The 25,212-nt window shown below is 47.2% G+C and overlaps 1 protein-coding gene across 1 annotated transcript in view; it reads left to right on the forward strand.

Annotated features, from left to right (window-relative positions):
* Positions 1-326: 326 nt before the first annotated feature.
* Positions 327-25,212, forward strand: part of Txndc5 (thioredoxin domain containing 5) — a 29,347-nt gene continuing 4,461 nt past the window's right edge. The window contains exons 1-7 of the mRNA XM_042687137.1: positions 327-595; positions 5,816-5,965; positions 13,521-13,626; positions 18,893-18,989; positions 22,191-22,306; positions 24,447-24,533; positions 24,806-24,949. Of these exons, the coding sequence (XP_042543071.1) occupies positions 342-595; positions 5,816-5,965; positions 13,521-13,626; positions 18,893-18,989; positions 22,191-22,306; positions 24,447-24,533; positions 24,806-24,949 (954 nt within the window). The 5' untranslated portion in view covers positions 327-341. The remainder of the gene's footprint in view (positions 596-5,815; positions 5,966-13,520; positions 13,627-18,892; positions 18,990-22,190; positions 22,307-24,446; positions 24,534-24,805; positions 24,950-25,212) is intronic.

Here is a 25,212-nt window from a genome sequence, read left to right on the forward strand (position 1 = left end):
TGGGACCCAGATGAACAGGGGTTGTGGCTTCCCGGGCGGCCTGCGTTCGGGCGCACGGGTGTGCGTGTGTGTCGGAGGGTGGAGGGGGAGAAGGCAACAGGGGAGCCCGCGTCTGGGGAGGTGGGCCGCCCTACGGGCCAGGCCCCGACGCTCCTTTCCCACCCTCCCTGCTAGAAGCTCCGGGAGCGCGCAGACTCCGCCCCCCGGCCAGGATTGGGCGCGCGTACGGGGCGTGGCCACAAGGAGGCGTGGCCTCTACGGGAGGGGCGGGGCGAGCGGCCGGAGGCGGCGCCTGTGAAAGGACCGGCGTCCGCGGCGAGAGCGCGCCCAGCCCCGCCGCGATGCCCCCGCTCCCCGGACGCCTCCTCCCGCTGCTGGCTCGGCTGCCGGCCCTGGCGGCGCTGCTGCTGCTGCTGGGCCATGGCGGCGGCGGCGGGCGCTATGGCGCGCAGGCCCAGGAGCCGGCGGGGGACGGTGGCCCCGCGGCCGGCGGCGGGGACGCACAGGACCCGCACGCCAAGCACCTGTACACGGCCGACATGTTCGCGCACGGGATCCAGAGCGCCGCGCACTTCATCATGTTCTTCGCGCCCTGGTAACGCGGGCTCCGCGGGCGCGGGCCGGAGGCGGCCATCGCGGCCGCCGCGCGGGTTCCGGCGGGGGCCTGGGATCCCTAGGATCGCAGTTCCGGGCTGGGGGCCGCCGGGTGGCGGGAGCGCCGCGGGCGCGGGGCAGGGGGCGTGGGCTCCCCGAGTCCGGCGCTCGGGGCTGACGTGGCGCTCGGCCGCGCCGGGGCGGTGCGGGAGGCGGAGGCGCGTTCCCCGCGGGGCCCGGCTGGAGACCGGCCGCCCCGCCCCCGCGCTGCCCCTCCCCCGCCCGCACTCACCGGAGGGCAAAGTGGGGTGCTCTCTTGGAAGCCTGATGGTCTGCTGCCCTGCGCCCCAAACTTCCTGGGCAGGGCAGGCCGGGCGCAGCGGGCCCCGGGGGCCCTTCCTGCTGGCCACGAGCCCGACCCCGAGCCCGGAGAATCACTTTGGGCAGAATGGAAGCATGATTGAACTCGCCGAGGCCTAATTTCCCACTTGCTGCGCGCCCCGTGGGGGATAGGGGTCGTTCACACTGGGGTTCCTTAGAAGCTGGAAATGGGACGGATTCTGGGGGCCCATACAGCTTGGTGTGGAGAGAGAGGAGTTGTGCCTTCAGAGCCCACAAGTAAAGGCTGTCAGCCCGCCAGATGAGCATCTGCAAAGGGCCTGGTGCAAAGGCACGGCTCACGCTCTGAGGTTCTCTGGTTGGGGCTTGGAGACCAGTCCAAGGGAGCTGGACTCCAGGAATTACCTGTGACACACAGCATACCTCGCTTGGGGCCTAGGTGCCCGGAGGATGCTAGGTTCTCAGGAACCAGAGGAGAAAGCCCTAAGGGTAGGGCACAAGCACTTGTGGGAGATTGTCTGGCGTCCTTCAATGAGGAGAGGTTTATTGGGGAAAGAGATGTGGGAATTGTTGCCTAAGAAAATGGCTTATTCAGAAGTTGTAACTTTTGAAGTGGGAGAAAGTTTTTTCTCTCAACCCCGTAGTCAGTCTGTTTACAGTATTATCAGCTCATTTTTTTTGGGGGGGGGGGGAGGAGTAATAAACGTTGGGGGCCAGTCTAGCTCAGAACTATTATGTATTAACTAAAAATGTATGTATAGAATGCATTGTTTCAAGTTCCCAAGACTAGCTGACTTGAATTCTTTAAAGTTCTTGTGGTGCACAAAATAATTTTGGCGCATAATCCAATCATTCAATGGTAATAGTTACTCTGAGAGTAACAATCCCATTGGATCCTTTACTTTTAGCTTGAGGCCTGGCTCAAGTAGAAGAACTCTTGCTTAACAATTAACAAGCTCAAGGCCCTGAGTTCAACACAATAACCACCCCCCCCCCCCCAACTTCTTTCTTTGCAGTGATGGGGCTTATTAGGCAGGTGCTCTACCACTGGAACCATGCCCTTAGTCCCCTTTTAGTGCTTTTAGTGTTTTTCAGAATGGTCCTCAAGGTTTTGCCTGGGCTAGCTTCCTCTACTTCCAGCCCTCCTTCCTCTTTCTTTCTTTCTTTCTTTCTTTCTTTCTTTCTTTCTTTCTTTCTTTCTTTCTTTCTTTCTTTCTTTCTCTTTAAAGAAACATTAACATGTAGATAGTAATGTAGTTAGTAAGTGTTATGTTGTACTGACTTAGGGGTTGTTGTTGTTATTGTTGTTTTGGTGCAGGAACTGGAGTTTGAACTCAGGCCCTGGGTGCTGTCTCTGAGCTTTTGGCACTTTTGAGTCACAGCTCAAGTTCTGGCTTTTTGGTGGTTAATTGAAGATAATCGTCTCATGCACTTTCCTGCACTTTCCTGCCCAGGTCGCTTTGTCACTTGGCCCCAGGCCACCTTCTGACTGCAGCTGTCTGTACGGAGCCTGCCAGACCAACTAGTGGGTGGCACTTGTGGTCCAGCACTGCCACTGGGAGTGGGAATGGCTCACCTGCTTGCTGATGGCCCAGGATGATCAGTTTTCATTGAATGTTCAGTGAACTTGTTCTTTTTGTGTATTTGCCAGCACCAGGGCTGGAACTCAGGGCCTTGGCCTTTTCAGGTTTTTTTCATGTATGATTGGCAGTCTACCACCTGAGCCATACGTACAGACCAGCATTTTGCTGGTTGTTTGGAGATCAGGGTCTCACAGATTTGTCTTGCCCAGTTTGGCTTTAAACTGTAATCCTCGGATTTTTCAGCCTCCTGAATAGTTGGGAATATAGTAGGCTCATAGTGAACTTATTCTTTTCCTTCCTTCCTTCCTTCCTTCTTTCCTTCCTTCCTCCCTCTTTCTTCCTTCCCCCTCCCCCTCCCCTTTCCCCCTTCCCCCTCCCCCCTCTCCCCTCTCCTCCCTCTCTCTCTTTCTTTCTTTCTTTTTTCTTTTCTTACTGTACTGGAGTTTGAACTTGGGGTCTTGAGCTCTGGCTTGGCCTTTTCAGGTTATTTTCATTCATGGGTGGTAGTCTACTACTTGATCCACACTTCTACCCCCCAGCTGGCTTCAATTGGTGATCCTTAGATCTCAGCCTCCTAAGTTAAAACTTCAAGTGTGAGCCACCCCCAGCTCTTTATCCTATTCGCGCACGTGTGTGTGTGTGTGTGTGTGTGTGTGTGTGTGTGTGTGTGTGTGTGTGTGTGTGTGTGTGTGTGTGTGTGTGTGTGTGTGTGTGTGTGTGTGTGTGTGTGTGTTGGTTCTGGGGCTTGAACTCAGGATTTGGACACTATCCCTGAGCTTTTGTGCTCGAGGCTAGTGCTCTACCATTTGACCCACAGCTCTACTTCCAGCTTTTTTTTGGTAATTATTGGAGATACGAGTCCCATGAACTTTCTTACCCCGCTTGTCTTCGAACCGCAAACCTCTTGTCAGCTTCCTGAGTTGGTAGGATTACAGGTGTGATCTACAGCTAACGGAGTCTCGTGGAAAGGACTAGACAAGGATGCAGAGTTGAAAAGCTCTAACATGAGCTTACCTGACCAAATTCCTCTACCAGCAGACCTGCACTTGCAAATCCCGCAGGCTACTGCTCTGTCAGTGGCTGTCAGTGGCTGTGCGCCTCTCTCAGGATGTCTTCACCGCCAGGTGTTCCTCCAGCTTTGAGTAGACTAGATAACAGATCTGACTCTTTACACAGCAGTGTCATACTTGTGTGGTTAGGAGCTGGAGCTGTGGGGAGCATGCCAGAACCCAGGCCAACTGAGAGAAATTTCAGGCTGCCTGTTGCATGCGGGATTCAGGGTTCTGTGGACTTGGCTTTTGAAAGTTTTCCTTCTCCCTGTTTAAAAACCTTGTTGAGTTCATCAATGCAATTCGCTTTTTGGTGTTGTTGTTTTTTTTAAATTCATTGAGCTAAGAAACTGCCAAGCTCAAGTCTATGTGTACCTTCTCGGCTAATAAGAAATAGCACTGAGTTGTCTCTCCCAATCATTTTCTGGAAAAGAGGATTTTTGAGGAATTTACTTTTCCTTGGTGCTACAGCAGTTTGAATTTAGGGCCTCACACTGCTAGGCAGGTGCTCTGCCATGGGAGCCCTTCCTTCCACCTTTTTTGTTTTTATTTTCCAAATAGAGTCTTGTGTTACTGCCTAAGGCTGGCTGCAGACTGGGATTTTCCTTCCTATACCTGGCTCACAGCTGGGAAGATGGTGCATCACCAAACTTAGCTTATTGATTGAGATCGTGTCTCACTAACTTTTTCCCTTGGCTGGCCTCTGAATGTGGTCCTCTTATCTTCACCTCCTGAGTAGCCAGGATCGTGGGAGTGAGCTGCTACACTCCATTTCTTTGAGGCTCTTTTAAAGCAGGAATTGTCATAGCTAATGACAAAAGTGCTGCTCAGAAAAATGCTAAAGGAGACTTTTTTCAGTGCTTCTTTAGATGCCTATCTTGGAGGTCATCTGTCAGAAATCACTTAAAAAGCAGCACACACCAAGTATTTACTTTGTAGGCATGAACAACTTACTAGAGAAATCAAGATGCCCATGTTCCATAATGCTATGTGTTTGTACTTGAAGTGTGGGATAAAGTTTCCAGTGTTGTCTCATTCATTCAGATCTGAAGTATGACACTACAGAGGTCTGTGCAGTTGATGAGAGAGTGGTGTTGCTGGCCTGGAACGTGAAGAGTCGCGCCAGGACATAGCCCAGCTATCAGCTGTGTAAATCCACTCAGTGAATATTACAAATAGATATTTGATTATATCAACCCTAGAAGCTTGAGTGGCTACAGTCTTTTTTTTTTTTTTTTTAAATCAGTTGTGGGGCTTGAACTCTGGGCCTGGGTGCTGTCCCTGAGCTCTTTAGCTCAAAGCTGGCGGTCTACCACTTGAGCCACAGCACCACTTCTGGTTTTCTGGTCGTTAACTGGAGATAAAAGTCTCACAGACTTTCCTGCCCAGGCTGGCTTTGAACCTCAGATCTCAGCCTCCTAAGTAGCTAGGATTACAGGCATGAGCCACCAGCACCTTTTTTTTTTTTTTAAACTACTCTTTATTAGCCAGAAGAACAGTGGCAATAAGAAGTGCTAAGCTACTGCTGTAGAGGGAGAGCAGGTGATATTCTCAGGAGAAGATGAAAGAGAATGGATACCAAACAGCCTGGAAAGTAAGACAGACTTGGAATAAGGGACAGCCAAACTCAACCTGAAGGGCAAACAGAAATTAGCTTGAAGAGGTTTAGGGAGAAAGCATCAAGAGGAGAGAGTGTACCAAGCTCTAGAGTCAAAACTTTCTTTTGTGTGTGTGTGTGTGTGTGCTGGTCCTGGGGCTTGAACTCAGGGCCTGGGCACTGTCCCTGAGCTTTTTTGCTCAAGGCTCATGCTCTACCACTTGAACCACAACTCCACTTCCAGATATTTTGGTAATTAATTGGAGATAAGAGTCTCATTAACTTTCCTGCTCAGGCTGGCTTCAAACCACCATCTTCAGACCTCAGGTTTTTGAGTAAGTAGTATTACAGGCATGAGTCACCAGCGCCCGGCAATTTATCCTTTTTAGAAAATACCAACACCACAAAGGCCCAGGTAAAAGGAAAAAGAAGACGGGTTTTGATATGGAGGTCAAAAAGGAACTAAAATAATGCCTTGCTAAGTTCTGATTTAATGCTGAAGTGGCCGTTCTGGAGGGGTGGAGACAGGAGCAGGACTGAGACCATTGTGCTGCTGAGAGAAGAAAGGCTAGAGCCTGTTGCCTGGTGGATCAGGTGGGCCGGGCACCCAGGACCTGGCACTCAGGCTGTTTGCTTCCCTCTCTTTGTTACAGGTGCGGACATTGCCAGCGGCTGCAGCCAATATGGAATGAGCTGGGAGACAAGTACAACAGCATGGAGGATGCCAAGGTCTACGTGGCAAAAGTAGACTGCACCACTGACTCGGACGTGTGCTCTGCCCAGGGCGTGCGGGGATACCCCACGTGAGTGGGAGGGAAGGGTAGACATGTGTCTCACGGGGCTGTGGCTTCCCACATCTGTGCGGCCACTGTCTGCAGGGGTGCCTTGGCGAGTCTTTGTACATCTGGAGTGAGGACGCTGTGAGGTGAGAGCAGGCACTCAGATTTTAGGAAAGATGGCACTTAATGCTGTACTTCTTATAGATTGCTTTGTTCATTTTTATCGAAAGAGACCTTTAATGAATCAGTGTTGGGTTTTCCTCTAAGAGACTATGTGATAGGGGAGAGAGACACTGGTGAGGATACATTGTTTGCTGTGTGGGAAAGCCACAGGGACACTTCTCTGGTATAAGCAATGTGCTCATGAGGGAATGTGTTTGTGGGACAATAGTGGGGTCTTCCTGGGATCCTGCCCTATGTGATGTCACTGATACATTTCCCACAGACGGTGTTACCCACTTTTTGTGTGTGTGTGTGTGTGTGTTGGTACTGGGACTTGAACTACAGGGTTGGTCTCGCTTGGCTTTTTTTCTTTTTTCTCAAGTCTAGCACTCTACAACTAGCACTCTACACCTTCACTTCTGGTTTTTTGCTGGTGAGTCGGAGATGAATCTCACAGACTTATCTGCCTGGGCTAGCTTAGAACCTTGATCCTCAGATCTAAGCCTCTTAAGAAGCTAGGATTACAAAGTAAGCCACCAGCACACAGCTTCTTATCCATTTTTTTTTTTGTTTTGTCGTGGGTCTGAGCTCTCGTTTGGGTGCTGTCCCTCAGCTCTTCAGCTCAAGGCTAGTGTTCTACCACTTGAGCCACAGCGCCACTTCTGGCTTTTTCTGCTTATGTGGTGCTGAGGAATCGAACCCAGGGCCTCATGCATGCAAGGCAAGCGCTCTACCACTGAGCCACTTTCCCAGCCCCTCATCCATCTTAGATTAGGATTTTTAGTGATTCTCAACTACTATTCCTAGATTATATTTCATGTGACTAGCACTGGGGTGGTGAAGAGTAGCAGACCAAATGCCAGCAGCTCTAATAGGTGATACTTCATGCTCCCCGGACAGTAGGAGTGTTTGGAGTTTGAGACAAATTGTATCTGCTAGAGTGTGAACAACTTTTCCCTGAAGGCCCTGTGTTAAAGTCTTAGCCCCCAGTCCCTACCCTGGTACTATTGGTAGGTGACAGAACCTTTAGGAGATGTGACCTAATGAAAGAAAGCTTAGCCATTGGGGCCGTCTTTTTTTTTTTTTTTTTAATTTATTTTATTTTTGAACATACTGTACAGAGGGGTTACAATTAGATGGGCAGGATAATGCGTACATTTCTTACCAAGCATTGCAGCCTCCTCCTTTGTTTATCCTTCACATCCCTTCCCAGCCATTGGGGCCATCTTTAAAGTGGATATTGGGCTACTGTGAGCTAAAGTAAACTTCCTCCCTTTATAAGAGGATTATGGCAGGTATTTGTTACAGTAACAGAAAGATGACAAGCACTGACTTATTTAACAAAAGGGACATTTTAGTCCTTTCTATGTTGTTGTAACTGAACAAAGACTGGATGATTATTTACTCAGAGGATGAAGATTATTCCCCCTACAATTCTGGAAGGCCAAAGTTGATGGCCTGTATGTAGTAAGGGCAGTGTTGCTGGTGACAACTCTTCAGAGTCTTGAGGTAGCATTGGGCATCACGTGGTAGAACAGTGCACTTCCTTATTTGCATCTCTCTTCCTCTTATAAAATTACCAGTGGAGACCCTACCATCATGACTTCATTTAATCCTGATTCTCTCTCCTTACCTCTTGCCTCATGCTGTATACAGGCCTGGATTTGTGACTGAAGTGGTAGAACATTTGCCTTCAAATGAGTGGCCCTGAGTTCAATCTCCAGTACCAACAAAACAAAAAATAAAACCACCATAACAAACCAACACTTCACAATGGGGATGAAATTTCAACACGAGTTTGGATGTGGGACCATACACATAATAGCAGAAGATGAAGTATAAAACTGGGGTGGGGCGCTGGAGGCGTGGCTCAGTTGGTAGAGTGCTAGCTAATGAGCAAAAGTGGCAGATACTGAGTTTGAGTCCTGGTCTCAGACCTCCCCCCCCCCCCCCAAAAAAAAACAAAACAGGCAGGGAGTGTGTGGGGTGGGATGGTGCATGCTTGTGGCTCACACCTGTTAATCCTAGCTACTCAGGAGATTGAGATCTGAGGATTGAGGTTCAAAGCCAGTCTGCACAGACAAATCCTCAAGACTCTTATCTCCAGTTAATCATCAAGAAGCTGAAACTGGAGGCATAACTCAAATGGTAGAGCACCAGCCATGAGTAAAACTCAAGGATCTGAGTTCTAGCCCCAGTACTGGCACAAAAATAGACTATGGGAGGGTTTCTGGGACTCAGCCTGAGGGACTTGGAAGCTGCTTTGAGGTGGTTCCACTTTCCAGCAGAGGTGTCCATTCTTGTGGAAGAACTTGAGCTCAGGACTGGTGGGTACTGCTTGGGTGGAATGTTTCTTCTGGGAGTAGTCATTTATGATAACAGTGGTAGACTCTTCTAGAAGGCGACATCCCCATTCAGATCATGTGGCAAGATTGGGAGGGAAAAGTAGTAGACCAAAGATGAAGATGCTGTTTCCACCAGAGGGGGCAGGTTGGCCACTGCAGCTCCCAACTACTAGTTATAATCAAGGAAAGAATTCATTACCTGAGTAGTATGCAAGCCCGTGTTTATAAAGTAAGAACTCTTCCATCCTAAGAGGGGGGGTCATAGTGGAATCCTAGTCCCCCATTATGCAGTCGGGTGACAGTGACACCCTCACCCCACCTCTAACCGTCATCCAAGCACACTAGTCAATATTGGATTTTCTCCTACACTTGGAAATTTGGTCTTTCCACAAAGGACTCTACAACTGTTGGTCTTCAGTTAAGGTTTGCTAATCGAAGTGTCACAATACCAGCCTATATATCAGATCAATAGAAACTGTGCTACTGTGTGTACTTAGCATACTTAGTACTTAGTGCTCACGGCTGTGTGCTTTGTAGCCTTGGAGGCAAGAGTGACAGAGGTAGGTTGGATGTAACCCAGCCTGTGTGCACTCCTGCACTGCTAACTACACAAAACATGTCACAGGAAGGCTGAAACTGAAGCTGCTCTGAGGTGGGAAAGCTTCAGGGTGTGCAGGACGTGGTTAAGGCACCGCAGTATCACTCCAGATGCTGTCTCTCTTGTATAAACCTATGCTGGATCCTGTGTCCTGGCTTATTCAGAAGATAGTTATCCCAAGTAAAACAGGCACTGGTGTTTAGGTGTTAAAAAGATGAAAAAGATCTCACACTACAGCAATGGGTGAGAGGTTCCCTATGACCACAGGCCTGCAGAAATGTCCAAGAATAATTGCTTTAGTTTTGTGCCAGTACTGAGTCTTGAACTCAGGGCTTTACTGCATTCTTTTTTTTTTTATTGTGAAAATACTGTACAGAGGGGTTACAATTACATGGGCAAGGTAATGAGTACATTTCTTATCAAGCATTGTTACCTCCTCCTTTGTTTCCCCTTCCCAGCCCTTCCCATCACTGCATTCTTTTCTTGGTGTGTGTGTGTGTGTGCACACATACGTGTATCCTGTGGTTTGAACTCAGGGCCTGGGCACTGTCCCTGTATTTTTTTCAGGCTACTGCTCTCCACTTAAGCCACAATTCCACTTCTGGCATTTATTTATTTATTTAGTTAGTTAACTGGAGATGAGAGTCTCATGGACTTTGTTGCCTGGGCTGGCTTCAAACCACAATCCTCAGATCTCAGTCTTCTGAATAACTCGGATTAAATATGTGAGACCCGCTGGGTGCCGGTGGCTCATGCCTGCAATCCTAGCTACTCAGGAAGCTGAGATCTGAGGATCATGGTTCAAAGCCACCACAGGCAGGAAAGTCCGTGGGACTCTCCAATAAATCACTAGAAAACCAGAAGTGGCGCTGTGGCTCAAGTGGTAGAGCACTCGCCTTGAGTTGAAGAGCGCATGGACAGCGCCCAAGCCCAGAGTTCAAGCCCCATGACCGACCAAAAAAAAAAAAAAAAAAAAGTGTGAGACCTCAGTGACTGGCCCAAGAATAGTTTTGTTTTTGTCTGTTTGTTTTTAGCAGAGTACAAGAGGAAGTGTTGTGTACACATATAGTTACATAAAGGCATTAGTGCATTTATTTTCTGTGTGAGTTTTTGCTTCCTTTAAAATAGTACCTATCTCATAGAATTGTGGCAGCATCTGAATTAGGTGATTTTATGTCATTCTCCCTTGATACACTGAGTTGGAGTGAGAATTTCATAGAGATGTCTGATTATATTTAAGGGAAATGATTCTCATTGAGTCAAAAAAGAATCATCTGAGAAACCCTTAGCAGTGGCTGGACTGAAGGGAAGTATCTGTATTAGTTGATATTAGACTTGGACGGCTAAAAGCATTAGAAATATATGGTCTCAGCATCCAGAAGGCTAGAATACCAAAATTAAGCAATCAGCAGGATTCTGCTCCCTCTCAGTCTTGTAGGAGAATCCTTTGCCTCGTCTCCATTAGCACACAGGCTCTTGAGAGACATTCCAGGTGCAGACTAGCACCTGGCAGCCCTTGCATCCCCTGGCTTGTATTGTATTACTCGAGCCCTGTTTTCACATGGCCTTTTCTCTGTATGCATGTCTCTCTCCAAATTTCCCTTTGTTTTAAGATCAGTCATAGTGAATTAGGGACTACTGTAGTGAACTCATCATAACTGATCACCTCTGTGAATATCATGTTTCTAAATGAGATCACTTCTGAGTTAGGTATTAGAATTTCAACAGCTCCATTTTAGGGGTCTCAATTTAACCCCCATTACCATTCCAGCAGTAGAAATTTTCCACACGTTTTTCCAGAGTGACACCTAAGTGGAGATTTTCTCCCCTACAGCCTCCTTGAAAGAGACACAAATGCCCGTGCAGGAGGTTAGTAGTAGCAGCAGAATCATGGGCTTGTACCCTGAGCCTGGTCTCTATCACCGCCTTCGCCTCTAGTAGCAGTGAGAATTGAATTCGTGCACCTCAGACCAAATAGAAGGCCTGCACCGGAAGCCTAAGCTCTCTCCCTGCTCTGCATTCTCTGAACATACTAAGGCGGAATCTCAAACTGGGTCAGGTCACAAAGATCTTTCAGTCTAACAAGTGTTAACATTTTTAATTTTAATTTTTGATTTTGTTCAGTGTGGACCAAATTTTGAAAAAAAAAGTCACAGGTTAAGTCTGTGTTTGAACACTAGCAGAAAAATAAATGAGTTTGATAACCCATTTCTTTGTGACGTGAGGACCCTGTGTTTTCCACAGAGGGGCGGGGGAAAGGTGAAGGCCAGCAAGCAACTGCCATGTCTCTGACTCCATCTCACTTTGCTCCAGCTATAGGAGGCCCATTGGCTGGTGAGGGTGCTCTTAGTGGTGATAGCGTACTTGGACTTGCTTATAGTGTTGGCTTTTGTATGATCTTCATTGGAGGCACAGTATACTGGCTAATTCCAGTTAGAATTTTGTTTAAACTTACAAATTAGATATTTACCTTATACATTTTTTTCTTCTTTTCTTTCTTTCTTTCTTTTTTTTTTTTTTTTTTTTTGTCATAGGGCTTGAACTCTGGGCCTGGGCGCTGTCCCTCAGCTCAAGGTTAGCGCTCTACCACTTGAGTCACAGTGCCACTTCTGGTTTTCTGGTGGTTTATCGGAGATAAGAGTCTCACAGACTTTCCTGGCCGGGCTGGCTTTGAACCATGATCCTCAGATCTCAGCCTCCTGAGTAGCTAGGATTACAGGCGTGAGCCACAGGTGCCAGCCCATTATATATTTTAATTGCAGATAGTCCCAACTTACTGATGGTTCGATCTGGGATTTTCTTGGGGAGTGTGGTCACCCAGATGACCTGAGACATTCAGAACATGAGATAACGAGCCCTCTATTATAAAATAAGGTTGCGTTAGATGATTCTGTCAGCTGTAGGCAATGGGAGGGTCTGAGCATGTTTAAAGCAGGCTGGACTCAGCTCTGGTATTTGGTAGTTGGTTATTGAATGCATTTTCAACTCAACCATGTTTTCAACTCTGACAGAACCCTGTTGAAAGTGCAGCCGTTCTGTATAAGCAATGGAGAAAGTGGGAACAGGGGCTTGTGCTTCATCAGAGGTACCTCATAGACCACCTGAGCCCTAGGGACCTCACCTGTGCCCTTATAGTAATTGTAGGTTCTCAGTAAGGCCAGGACTCCCTTTTCACTTTTGTGCTGCTTTTCTTGCATAGCTGTGAATCATCCTAAGTAGAGTTAGCATGGTTTGCCTCCTCTAAGATATTTATATTGAACTTCTAACTCCAAGTGATGGTATTGGTAGCATTTGGGAGAGGTCCAGGTCATTGGGGCAGAGCCTTTGTGAATGGGTTCATGCCCTTGCTGAAGAGACTCCAGAGAACTGTTTTGCTTCTGGCGTGTGAGGACTGAGGGAGAAGGTGCCTTGGAGAACTGAAAGCCTTCAGGGATGCAGAATGCACCAGCACCTTATCTTGGACTTCTAGTCTCCAGAACTGTGAGAAATCCATCTCTGCTGTTTGCAAGCATCATGGTCTGTAGTGTTCTGGTATAACAGCCTGAACTGCCTGTGGCACTCTGTAAGCCTGTAGATCTTGTTTCTGAATACATTGATTTATAAAGCTGATTCTGGACATGGTGCACTGACTCACAACCTCCCCCCCCCCCCCCCCCCCCACATTTGTGCTATGGAGGTATAGAGGTTTCTTAAGATAAATGGGCCTGCCCTCAAACCCTACTCTGTATTTCTTTCCTTTTTTTTCTGACAGAAGCCACATTTTTGTCCAGTCATCTTTGACATGTGTGAAGTTTCACATCAAGCATATTTTCCCATGACCAATGGAGTGGCCCTGTGCCAGGAAGGGCCAGTTCCATCTTCAGGTTAGGTCTGTTGTTCACCACTGAAAGACTGTTCCCACACCCTCTCTGCAGATTCCTTCAGACGCCAGTGTGTATAGGGAAAGAAGAGATCCTGCTCCAGGAGGAAGCAAGTGAATGTCCAGGATGCACTTACAGTTGGAAACTTGAGTTCTGATAGCGTTGCAGGACAGTCTGATATCGGTCAGCGTAGTATAATACAGCGACATCATGCTTTGTCTTCATCCTCCGCACATCCAGCAGCAGCAGCAAAAGATGATGGGTACCTTGCCAGGAAGGATAGGGCACACGTAACGGGGAGATGCAGCTTCAGAACTCATGCACCAAGCACAGAGCAGTAAGCACTGGGTTTTAATTCCAGCAAGTTTTCACCTTGGTTTTCATAACGCCTTGAATAACATCAGAAACTTCTGACAATTGGGGGTTACATGAATATATTTATGTCCTGGAGCATAATTTTAATGTTTCTCTTTGAAGTTTTTATCAGGGGGTCAGGTACCTGGCCAACTGCTCTGGCCTGCTCACTTCTGTCTGGCTCTCAGTGAAGTTGATAATTCCTCTAACTTTGAAGTGTCTTAGACCCCTGCTCTGCCTAACTGTTGTTGTTATTGCAGCCTCAAGTTTTTTAAGCCTGGCCAAGAAGCAGTGAAGTACCAGGGTCCCCGGGACTTCCAGGCCCTGGAGAATTGGATGCTGCAGACACTGAGTGAGGAGCCGGCTGTGAGTGACCACCCCTCTCTCTCTGTTCCTTCCTCCATGTGGGGGCAGCTTAGCCTCTGGGCCCTCCAATTCTCTACCAGGACCTTTGCCCTTCACCTCTCAAACACCCCCTTGGTGTGTAGCTTTAATCCCACCAGCTGTGGGCAGAGTGTGGCTCTTTCCTTTTCTCTCTGTCTCCCAAGGCCCTTGATGGCTTCGCTGATCATGTAATCTACCACCCTTAGCAAATGCTCTTAGTCTTCATCTCATGTGTGGGGGGGTACTGCGAGGACACTGTGAGAATGTTGCTTAACTAAGAAAAATGTCCCTTCCTCTGCTGCCTACCTATGTTAAAAGTCTTCATTTTATTGTAACTCACTGCAGTCATAAAGTAATCCTTAAGTTCCTCCCTGTGTCTGGTGCTTCCTGATAAAAGGTGAGGGCCTGGGCACACAGAGATGGGGTGGTGTGTGCTTTGGACAGTGTAGCTGTGTGTTCTTAGGATTAGGGAATGGTGAGCATCCCCTGTTGAAAGTCTATGATGAGTTAATAGCAAGAGCATCTGAGGTCTGTGGCTTCAGTGTCAGCACTTAAGTACGACTGCTTGGGTCAGGGCAGCGTGGGCTGGTGTGGAGGTGGCCTGTGGCTATCTGCAGATGCGCCATGCCTCTGGGGCCTTCCCCCCACCTCCCCCTCCATCATCTGGAGCTCTGCAGCTCACTAGTGTCACTTTCCAGCAGGTGTCCTGTACTCTCTCTGGATATCACAGCTACTCAGAAACTCAGTTGCTGCTTTAGTGCTATGATAGTGCATGCTTAAAAGCTCCATAACTGCATGGAGAAGAGTATTGGTTCATGGCATCAAATAGGGTTCAGCAGAGTTAACAACCTCCTTTTATTAGTGGGGAAAATCCCTTTCATCTTAGTGGCAAGAAGGCTGGATGAGTAATTTCCATACAGATATAACTTATATACAGATTAAATCTGTGTGGATACAGATTTCAGCTTCACATTTTTCTGGGAAGATGTCCTCCTTTCTTGGAAAGGGGGCAGTTTAGGATATGAGGAGAACTTTAAAGAGGTGTTAATAGCCTCAGAAAAATTTTAAATGTTGCACCCCCCCCCCCGCAAGCCCATCTTCTATGAGGGCTTTATTCAGCAGCCTGGGTCAGGTTGGTAGAATTGTCTCAGGAAAAACTCCATAAGGAAAGTAAGTAGCAGCTTCAAGTGCATTCAGAGGAGGACAGGCAAGTTTGGGCCCAGCATGGAAGTCCAGAGGTGATTTGCTGTCTGCATGTAGAGGGAATGCTGTGTGGAATCTACTCTAGAACTATAGAATCCAGGCGCCATGATTTAGGTTCTCCGAGTAATAGGGATCTGAGCTCCCTATTTGTCCTCAGATCTCTTGTCACAGTGACAGTGTTCTTGCTCTGGACAAGTTTGAATATGAGCTGAGTATCCCTTACCTTACCCCAAACAACTCGCAGCAAGTGTTGAGTGTTTTGGATTTTGGAATGTTTGCATATTCATAATGAGATATCTTGAGATGGGGCCCAAGGCTAAACATGAAACTCATTGATGCTTTCTATTTTTGTTAGGGATAACACACACACACACACACACACACGCACACGCACGCACGCACACACACGCCCAAATCCAATCTTTGTACAATATTTATAGTCTTAGGAGGTCCCTTCATGTTACCATGAAGCTGCCTAGAAAGTTTCAGAGTGATGAGTGCTTACTCTGAAATTCATTCAGTTTGAATGTAGTACTGGGGTCAAACCCAGGTCTCTTACATGCTGCTCTGTTTAGCTTTTGAAACTGTGGAGTACTTTAAAGCTTGCCCTTTTTTTTCTTTCTTTTCCTTTCCTTCCTTTCTTCCCTTTTTCCCCCTCTCTTTTCTCCTTCTGTCCCTTTTTTGGGGTTTGAACTCAAGTTCTTTCAGTTGTTAAGGAGTCTCTCTGCTACTTGATCCTTTCCCCCTCCTTCTCCACTTTGTTTTTGCCAAGGGCCAGCCTTGGGCCACTTCCTCTAGCCTAGGATGACAGGTATGGATCACCAGCCTAGCTGGTTGGTTCAAGTAAGGTCTCCTTTGTGGGTCTGGATTGGGTTTATGATCCTCCCAATCCCTGCCTCCTATGCAGCTGGGGTTACAGGCCTGAGCAGCACAGCTATCTATCTACTTATTGCATAGCAGTTGTATTTGTGTTAGCTGGAATTTGAAAGCATTGGGTTTAAAGAGGTAAATCTTAAGCACACTGGTGCCTCGATATTGCGGACTATTCCTTGGCAATGTGAAAGGACACACATCAGTATCAGTGGATCATCAGTAAGCAGTGGAGGAAGTGAAAAACCACTTCAAAAGGTCACATGATGTGCTGCATTTCCAGCACTCTTTTTTTTTTTTTTTTTGTCATGGGGCTTGAGCTCTCGGCCTGGCAATGTCCCCCAGCTCTTCAGCTCAAGGCCAGTGCTCTACCATTTGAGCCACAGTGCCACTTACAGTTTTCTGAGTGGTTTATTGGAGATAAGAGTCTTGTGGACATTCTGCTGGCTTTGAACCGCAGTCCTCAGATCTCAACCTTTTGAGTAGCTAGGATTATAGACAGGTGTGAGCCACCGGCGCCTGGCTTTTCCAGCACTCTTATAAGTTAGAACTGGAGAAATTGAGGAGAGAGGGTGAAAGGAAGGGGGTTGTAGAAGGCCATAAAAGGTGGCCAGTGTCACTTGGGTATGATGAAGTGGAACTTGGATTTTGTGTGTGCATGTATGTCAGTCCTTGGGTTTGAACCCCAGGCCCTCACACTGGCACTTTTTTCTCTTTTTTTGTGCTTGTCATGGGGCTTGAACTCAGGGATTGGGCACTGTCCCTGAGCTTTTTTGCTCAAAGCTAGTGTTCTACCACTTGAGTCAGTGTCACTTCTAGATTTTTAGTGATTAGTTGGAAGATGAGAGCCTCATGGACTGGCTTTGAACTATGATCTTCAGATCTCTGCTTCCTGAGTGCTGTAATTACACGCATGGGCTACCTGAATCCTGCCAGAGCTTAGATTTTTTTTAAGTGAAAATTTGAAAAAGTTTATTTGTATTTATACCTAAATACATTTTATATGAAGAATAAATCTGAACTTTCTCTTTAGTGTTAATAGCAATATAAAAAAGGTCAATCTGCCATTTAATTTTTCCTCCATTTTTATTTCCATATTTGCTTTTCTGCTTTGTTCATAAATAGCTGGAATCATAAGTATGTCATTAATGATGTTATATTGATATTTTATGATTGGATTGTGGAATTATTGTAACTTGACTCTCAGTGGATATTGAGGTTCTAATTTTTTGATTGTCAGCATTGCTGCTTATCTTTGTAAAGAATATTTTTGTCCTTCAAAGTGACTTTTTTTTTTTCTTTCAAGTCCTAGGGCTTGAAATCTGGGCCTGGGCATGGTCCCTGAGCTCTTTTTGCACTTGCAGTGACAGCGCCACTTCTGGTTTTTGGTGGTTAACTGGAGATAAGAGTCTCACAGACTTTCCTGCCTGGGCTGGCTTTGAACTACAATCTTCAGATCTCAGCCTCCTGAGTAGCTAGGATTACAGGTGTGAGCCACCAGTGCCAGGCTCAGAGTGACTTTTGTAGAATACATCCCTGACAAAGAGTTACAAAGCCAAAAAAGTGTTCTAGGAGTCGTGTCAGGCCAGGCATTGGTTGCTCACTTTTTTGGGGGGGAGGGGAGGGGAGGTCCGGTCGTGGGCCTGAACTCTGGGCCTGGGCGCTGTCCCTCAGCTCTTCAGCTCAAGGCTAGCGCTCTACCACTTGAGCCACAGTGCCCCTTCCGGCTTTTTTCTTTTTGCTTCTGTGGTGCTGAGGAATCGAACCCAGGGCCTCAAGCATGCAAGGCAAGCGCTCTACCACTGAGCCACCTTCCCAGCCCTCACTTTTTTTGTTTGTTTGGTCATGGGGCTTGAACTCTGGACCTGGGCACTGTCCCTCAGCTCTTCAGCTCTACCATTTGAGCCACAGCGCCACTTCTGATTTTCTGAGTGGTTTATTGGAGATAAGAGTCTCACGGACTTTCCTGCTCGGGCTGCCTTTGAACCAGGAACCTCACATCTCAGCCTCCTGGGTAGTTAGGATTATAGGCATGAGCCACCAGTGCCTTGCCTTCACAATTGTTATAATAAGTATTCAGGAGGCTGAGACCTAAGGATTGCAGTTTGAAGCTAGCTGAAAAAGCTAGAAGTGGACCTGTGGCTCAGGGGGTCGAGCACTAGCATTGAGCAAAAAGAAGTTCAAGGACAGCGCCCAGTTCACGCTCCAGGAAAGGCACAAGTACATGCAGAAGTCATGTCAGCGTCCTCATTTTCTACTCTCAGCAGTGAGTGAGGCTGTTGGTTTGGTTTCTATGACATTGTGGAGTCCCCAGGATTCTGGGGGGGGGGGGTCACTTGAGCAGTGGCTGAGGACCCAAAAGTGTGTGCCTTATGAGTGCCACAAGTGTTCACCTACTTCTCAGCCATCCTTTCATGTGGGTGCTTACAAGTGTTGAATAACTTTTTTCCGTGGATTGTGATTATTTTTAGTCCCTGACTGTACTCAGATTATAAATATAATCTTTAGGCACTTGTATGGCATAGGAAAAGCCACTGGCTATAGGGTTGGGCTCCGTCTGGGATTGCAGTCATCCCTTGGAGGTCTTGGAAAGTGTCCCCTGACGATGATGGGGGAACCACTGTACTTGCAGAAGCATCTTCTACAGAGTGTTCTCTCTGGTTCCATCCCAAACTTAGTGATGTCGGTTACGTTCTTTACATTTGGTAGACATGCTTCCTATCAGCCACTTTTCTATCAGTTTTTGCAGTTTTACTCTGCTCTACAGGTCCTGCCGCTGTATGAATTAAGGGTAACCAGGCCCCGTTGTTCCCCAGTGGTTTCTTATTAGTTTTTTTTCCCCCATTGTCCTGCTGTTGAGCCTGTTGGGAAGGCTATTTTGTATTCTATGTGAAGTCTCAGACTACATTTCTAAGAAGACACGGTTTGGGCTGGACTTTCCTTGCTCCTCTCCTCTTCCTGTGGTTTAGCTCTGGGGTAGAGCTGGCTGCCCTGGAGCCTCAGTCCTGCAGGGTGAGCCTGGTAAGGGATGTGCTGCTAAAGCACCCAGACCCCCTGACCTCGTTTAACCCGGCAGCACTGCACAGAGGTGCTGGGTGCGAGTGGTCATCAGAGGCCAGTCACCTCAGTGGCTTCACTGTGTCTTTAGTGACCATAGCTTTGTTTCTCCCTGTAGACACCAGAGCCGGAAGCAGAACCCCCCAGAGCCCCTGAGCTCAAGCAGGGATTGTATGAGCTCTCAGCCAGCAATTTTGAGATGCATGTTGCACAAGGTAAGATTGTAAGAAGGGTGGGTGTTGCTTCCTGACACTATAGACAGGGCCAGGATGGAGACAGCACAGTTCCTGTCCCCCGATGAGGATCTCTCTGCCCACCTGCTCTTAGACATTGTTCCTCCTTTTGTTTCTGTCTTTGTAAATAGGCAGGCCTGATGTTAAGCAAAGGCCTCACAAATCACAAATAAACACACATAATGTGCATACAAACTACCTCCTACCCTTGGATAAGAAAGTGTTTATATTAACGCTAATCACGTATTTACTGTCCTGAAGCAGTGTGTAGGGACTGCTGCTACTTATGAGTCCGTTTAATATTCTTCTTACAAAAGTAATAGCTTTCTGTACTATAGCTCACGTTTTTGTGAAGGGCTCCTAAGTAATGAACAATCTCTAACGTGAGCAAGTACCAAGCTGTGAGGAAAAGCTTAGGATTGTACCTGACCTTGTAGCTTCTGCATGCTGGGAGCCTGAGTTCTCCTCTAGCTTATTATTAAAATAACTCCTGGCCATGTCTTTAGCATTTCCCTCTTTCTATTAGAAGTTAATCTGTACCCCGTGTTCCAACCCTGGGACCTCCACCTGGTTCCCCTAGGGAGCTTAATGGGTTCAGACTATTATATCTTCTTAGTGATGGCCCCTGTAAGTCCATGCCAGCTCACTGTGAGAGCAAGGCCCTGCTGAAGGCAGCATCCTGTACACCCTTGTCTGCTGCCCCAGGAGGCTCTTTCCTCCTAGGGAAGCCTGGCTTCCTGCCAGCCTGCTCTGTCAGTACTGAGTGGGTTTCTGGAAATTTCTCTACTTGTAGCCTGGGGCAGATTGTCTACCTGTCTGCATATGCTTTTAGCCTAGCATGAGTTCCAAATAAGTGCTTCACAATTTCCCCAGTGCCTTATTGCCATGGTGATGGGGCTGCAGCCACTAGCATTGGTGTGGTGGAGTCTAAGCCAGGCCACCATCAGCATCCATTGGCTCATTCTGTCTGGCCACAGGTGGAGCAGCACAGACAAAAATCTTCAATGTCCAGATAATGGTACTTGAGAATTTTATTTTTCCTCCCACCCCTAGGCAGGAGAGTAATAACTATTTTTTTAAACCTTCTATTTTATGACATAACAACAGAGAGATCAAACACTAGTGAATTGCAAACACTGCGAACACTTTCCAGACCAAGACATCAAACTGCCGCCTCTGGGGTCCCATCTCACAGCCCTCCCTCCCTCCCAGCACTTTGCTAGCTTCTGTAGAAACCGCTCCAATAAACCAGGTGTAGTGGCTCCTGCCTGTAATCCTAGCTTCTCAGGAGGCTGAGATCTGAGGATCAAGGTTCAAAGCCAGACCAGTTAGTTAACCACCAGAAAACCAGAAGTGGTGCTGTGGCTCACCATGGTAAAGTGCTAGCCTTGAGCAAAAAAGCTTAGGGACAGCACCCAGGCCCAGAATTCAAGGCCCATGATAGACAAAACTAAAAACAAAAAAGGGAAGCCAGGCGCTGGTGGCAGTCTTTCTATACTGCCTGTTTTAAAATCATTCATGTGTCTATTCTGTGCACTGTGATTTGGTTGTTTTTATATACTGATGGCTCCTGACTAGCCCAACTGAATGAGTTTTTGTTTTACATTGGGTTTAAAGGTACAGTAAATGCTTGTTGATACACAGTGGGGGCTTATCAGGACTTAACCCCGTTGTGAGTTGAGGAACGTCTGTGTAGATTTCTGTGTGTATGTCCTTTAAAAAAAATGTTCATGTATGGAGAGGTTCCAGTTACATAAATCAGGTAAAGGGTACATTTCCTCTTGGACATCACCCCTTCCCTCACCTCGTATGTGTGTTCTTACACATTTCTGTTAGCATCTCTTCCTTCTGCACCTGGTTTGTGAGCCTGCAGCATGTTTTGGACTTTGCTGATTGAATCCCCATGGTGGTTTATACACTCCTTTCCCAGAATTCTTTTTGTAAATTACTAGTCACATCTAGGAACAGCGTCATCTCAGCCTGCTGTGTGTCTGGTTGTGTCTACGGTGGGAGTAGCCCTAACAATCTGCATCCACTCATGAGCAGGGCAGGGGCTGACCTCACATTCTTTTTTTTTTTTTTTTTTTTTTTTATATAGTGAAAGCAGGGGTTATACTGTGGGGGAGGGACATACAAAGCAACAAAGAGATAATCTTATAAATGCGTTAGAAACGCATGCATGAAAGAAAAAAACATTAAAATACATATCTAAGGGTTCATGTTTCTGATATCACATTATCTGATCTTTTCCGCTTGACTCATACATATACTAGATATTGCAAATAAGGGAAACCATGGGACCTATGTTTCTTTGGGCCTGGCTTACTTCACTTAATATAATTTTTTCCAAGTTTTTCCATTTCCTAACAAATGGGGCAATGTCATTCTTTCTGATGGAGGCATAGAATTCCATTGTGTATGTATACCACATTTTCTTGATCCATTCATCTACTGAGGGGCATCTGGGTTGGTTCCATATCTTAGCTATGGTAAATAATGCTGCAATAAACATAGTTGTGCTGGTAGCTCTAGTGTTGACCTCACATCCTTTCAGTTGTGTGGGTGTGCTCCTGCTCACCTCAAATCCTTTTGTGTGCATGTGCGTGTGTGCTGGTCCTGGGGCTTGAACTCAGGGCCCAGATGCTGTCCCTAAGCTTTTTGTGTCAAGTCTAGCACTCTAGCACTTGATCCACAGCTCCACTTTGGGACTTTGTAGTAATTAACTAGAAATGAGTCTCATGGCTTTTTCTGCCCAGGCTGTCTTTGAACCATGATCTTCAGATCTCAGTCTTCTGAGTAGCTAGGGTTACAGGCATAAGCCACCTCTATCTGGCTTCCTTTCATTTTTTTAAGCAGGAGAAAAACATCCTCATTTATTGCTTCTTGGTTATGGTTATGGTTCATAAAGAAGACAGGCTAACTGCCTGATTCTTGCCTTTTACTGCCAGTTTTCTAATCGTGAATTGGTTTCCTATTCTTGAAAGGTTTAGTTTTGAGTATCATTATGAACTCATTATAAACATAGGACTGCAGGTCATTCCTTACCACTTAAAAGGTTCAAGGGAACTGAGGTTTACTAAGCAGGTGAACAAAGATCTGATTCTTCAAGTCAACTCACCATATAGCATGACGTAAATCACAGATCCTCTCCCCCACCCCTTCTCTCTTGGCCCTCTACTAAAGGCAACCACTTTATCAAGTTCTTTGCTCCGTGGTGTGGTCACTGTAAAGCTCTGGCTCCAACCTGGGAGCAGCTGGCTCTGGGTCTCGAACATTCTGAAGCTGTCAAGATGGGCAAGGTAGGTGAAAGCCCTTATTAAACTGTAAATTGGCTGTGTGGTGCTGGATTAATGAGTGGAGTAGCCCATTATTTATTCTGTGTGCAAAGTTGCAGACTTGATTTATTAGTTCCATCTAGTGTGCCACTTGACGATTCATTTTACCTCCACCAGTGGCAGCCTGCTTTAGAGTGTGCTAGCTTTTCCACAGCCTAGAGATAAAATGAGGGCATTGGCTGTGTTGTTTATTTTGAAGAGAGTGCCAATTCTGAACTGGCAGCCCTGAAGCCTTTCTGCAGAGACACAGGGTAGTGCGTTGTAGAACATCCACAGCACACCGTGGAACTCACCGAGGCATTCTCTCTTGAAGGGCCCTGGGCTGTGGGTTTGCACAGGCTCACTGCAGACCTTTCCTCGCTGTTAGCCAGGGATTTTTTTCCACCTGTCTCCACTTACCAAAAGCCAGAAGCACTGTCTAACAGTTTCCGTGTAACCAGACTTTCTGGAACTATCAAGAGCAACTCCTAGGCCGTTTGAACTTCACTTGTCTGCTGGCACCCACCAGACATCACCAGAAGGGTTTCCTTTTCTTTCTTTTTTTTTTTTGGTCGGTTGTGGGGCCTGAACTCTGGGCCTGGGCGCTGTCCCTCAGCTCTTCAGCTCAAGGCGAGCGCTCTACCACTTCGAGCCACAACTCCACTTCCGGCTTTTTTCTTTTTGCTTATGTGGTGTTGAGGAATCGAACCCAGGGCCTCAGGCATGCAAGGCAAGTGCTCTACCACTGAGCCACCTTCCCAGCCCCAGGGTTTCCTTTTCATGAAAAGAAAATCCCAATTTTGTACTTTGCCACAGGTTGGTTTGTATATGGAAGTAGCTGTGTCAGTCTACCTACTACAATAAGGTAGACAAAAGCACCACTTGGGGGCTGGGTAGACCTGGCTTAGAATGCTCATGCATCAGTCTGCCCCTTTGCAAATGGAGGCAAACCTGCATGTGTAGTTGGGAGGTAAAAACGCACTGCTTTGTTCCTTCACATTTGTTAAATATTTTTATGTGTTCTAATTACATGTTATGATTATATTGAACATTTTATGGAGATAATTGTAAAATAATCCCTTTATCTCCTAACTATATGCTTCCTTTACATGGCTTCCTGAGCTTTCTTGAGAGGTTTATAATCAGTTTATCTCAGTCAAGGTCCCAGCAGAAGCAGGCATGAGAAGACTCAGCCCCCAGGTTGGGGGGGCCTCTTCTCTGGGCAGCTTGGCTGGGTTAGTTACAGGGCCCCACACCTGCTCATGCCCTCCCTGTACTCTACGTGAGGCTTTCTAGGTTTGTTTACCTTCTTGGCCCTCACTGAAGTCTAAAGGTGTAAAGCAGTCATACCCTAATCTGTTGGCATGGTGTAAGACACCTTAGTCCTGATAAGCCCAATTTAATGCCACTAGTAAAAGAAAAGGGCATAATAAATTGTTCTAGGAATATGTTGGGCAAGCAGAATCTTTATAAAAGATTTAAATGGAATAAAAAGCTTGAGCTACAATTGTTGACAAATAAAGCTTACAGATTTAAGGATGCATGATCTGAATTGGACATCTTCACAGCCTCACCTTTATTGTATGCCAAGTACACCTGCCAAAAAATTGACTGCTTGCACATGTGGAGTGTGAGACTCCAACCCGGGCTTGTGTGTGCCAGGCACTTGCACTATCACTGAGCCACAGCCCAGCCCTGCTCGCCTTGATTTGAAACTGCCTCGGTGTGAACATTTGGCGCTGGGAGTTGCCCATGTAAGCATCCTGCCCAACCCTGTACCCAGATGTTAGGTCAGTCTCCTTAACTCTAGCTGCTGACCTGCTCAGGCTAAAATATTGCTTCCCGAATATTGCCATTTTCATGTGAGTTCAAATCTCATCATTGCACTCCATAAACTGAGTGTATTTTGGCTTTTAGGAGAAGTCTCTCTAAAAGCTGCATCTTTTTTTTTTAATGTTTTCTAAAATACAAAGTCCCTTTAATCAAGAAGGCCCTGGAAGACAGACCCTGAAGGGAGGGTGAGAAAGGAGATGGAAGAGGGCATCAGAATGCAGTTCTTCTGAGCACGTCCCTTTAATCAAGAAGGCCTTCTTGATTAAGCTGATCAGCAACTCTTTGTTTTCAGGTTGACTGTACGCAGCACTATGGACTCTGCTCAGAAAACCAGGTCCGAGGCTATCCCACTCTGCTCTGGTTCCGAGATGGTAAGAAGGTAGGTCGGCATCTGGTTCCTGGGCGATGGCCCATCCGCAGCTGGAGGCCCCTGAGTTGGTGGCAGAAGGCCACATCCACCGTTGGAACAAGTATCTTTCACTTGAGAGGCTCTTGTAGTTAAGCACATTGCCTCTTCCCTCCTTCCATACCTGGCCCAGAATTTCTCAGAACTCCTCGGGCAGCAGAGTGCTGCCCCATCCCCAAATGGTGATGGGGTGGAGGCGGCAGGTGAGGGGGGCAGCATCTCCACATGGCCCATGTCCCCCACAGGTGGATCAGTACAAAGGGAAGCGAGACTTGGAGTCGCTGAGAGACTACATCGAGTCACAGCTGCAGGGGCCAGAGGTGGGAGCCCCAGAGACCATCCCGCCCTCAGAGGCCCCAGTGCTGGCTGCTGAGCCCGCAGGTGACAAGGTACGTGCCTGCCGCCCTCGGTGAGAATGACAGGGGTGGCCCCGACTGCCCACCCACCTGCAGAGAGAGGACAATGTCCTCAACCCCACCTGTGGACAGAGGGGCCGTTAAGTTACCTTCTGAACCCAAAACATGTTCTTCGTCTAATTTTACATGCTGAAAGGCCTTGGTAAATACAAATGTCCCTTCTCATACCCCGAGGCACACAGAAAACCCATTCCTAATCTCATGAAGCCTTCCTTTTGGACCTAGTTGCTCTGGGT

This window comes from Dipodomys spectabilis, unplaced genomic scaffold (assembly GCF_019054845.1).
Source record: "Dipodomys spectabilis isolate Male_0828 unplaced genomic scaffold, ASM1905484v1 ptg000104l, whole genome shotgun sequence".
Lineage (NCBI taxonomy): Eukaryota > Metazoa > Chordata > Mammalia > Rodentia > Heteromyidae > Dipodomys > Dipodomys spectabilis.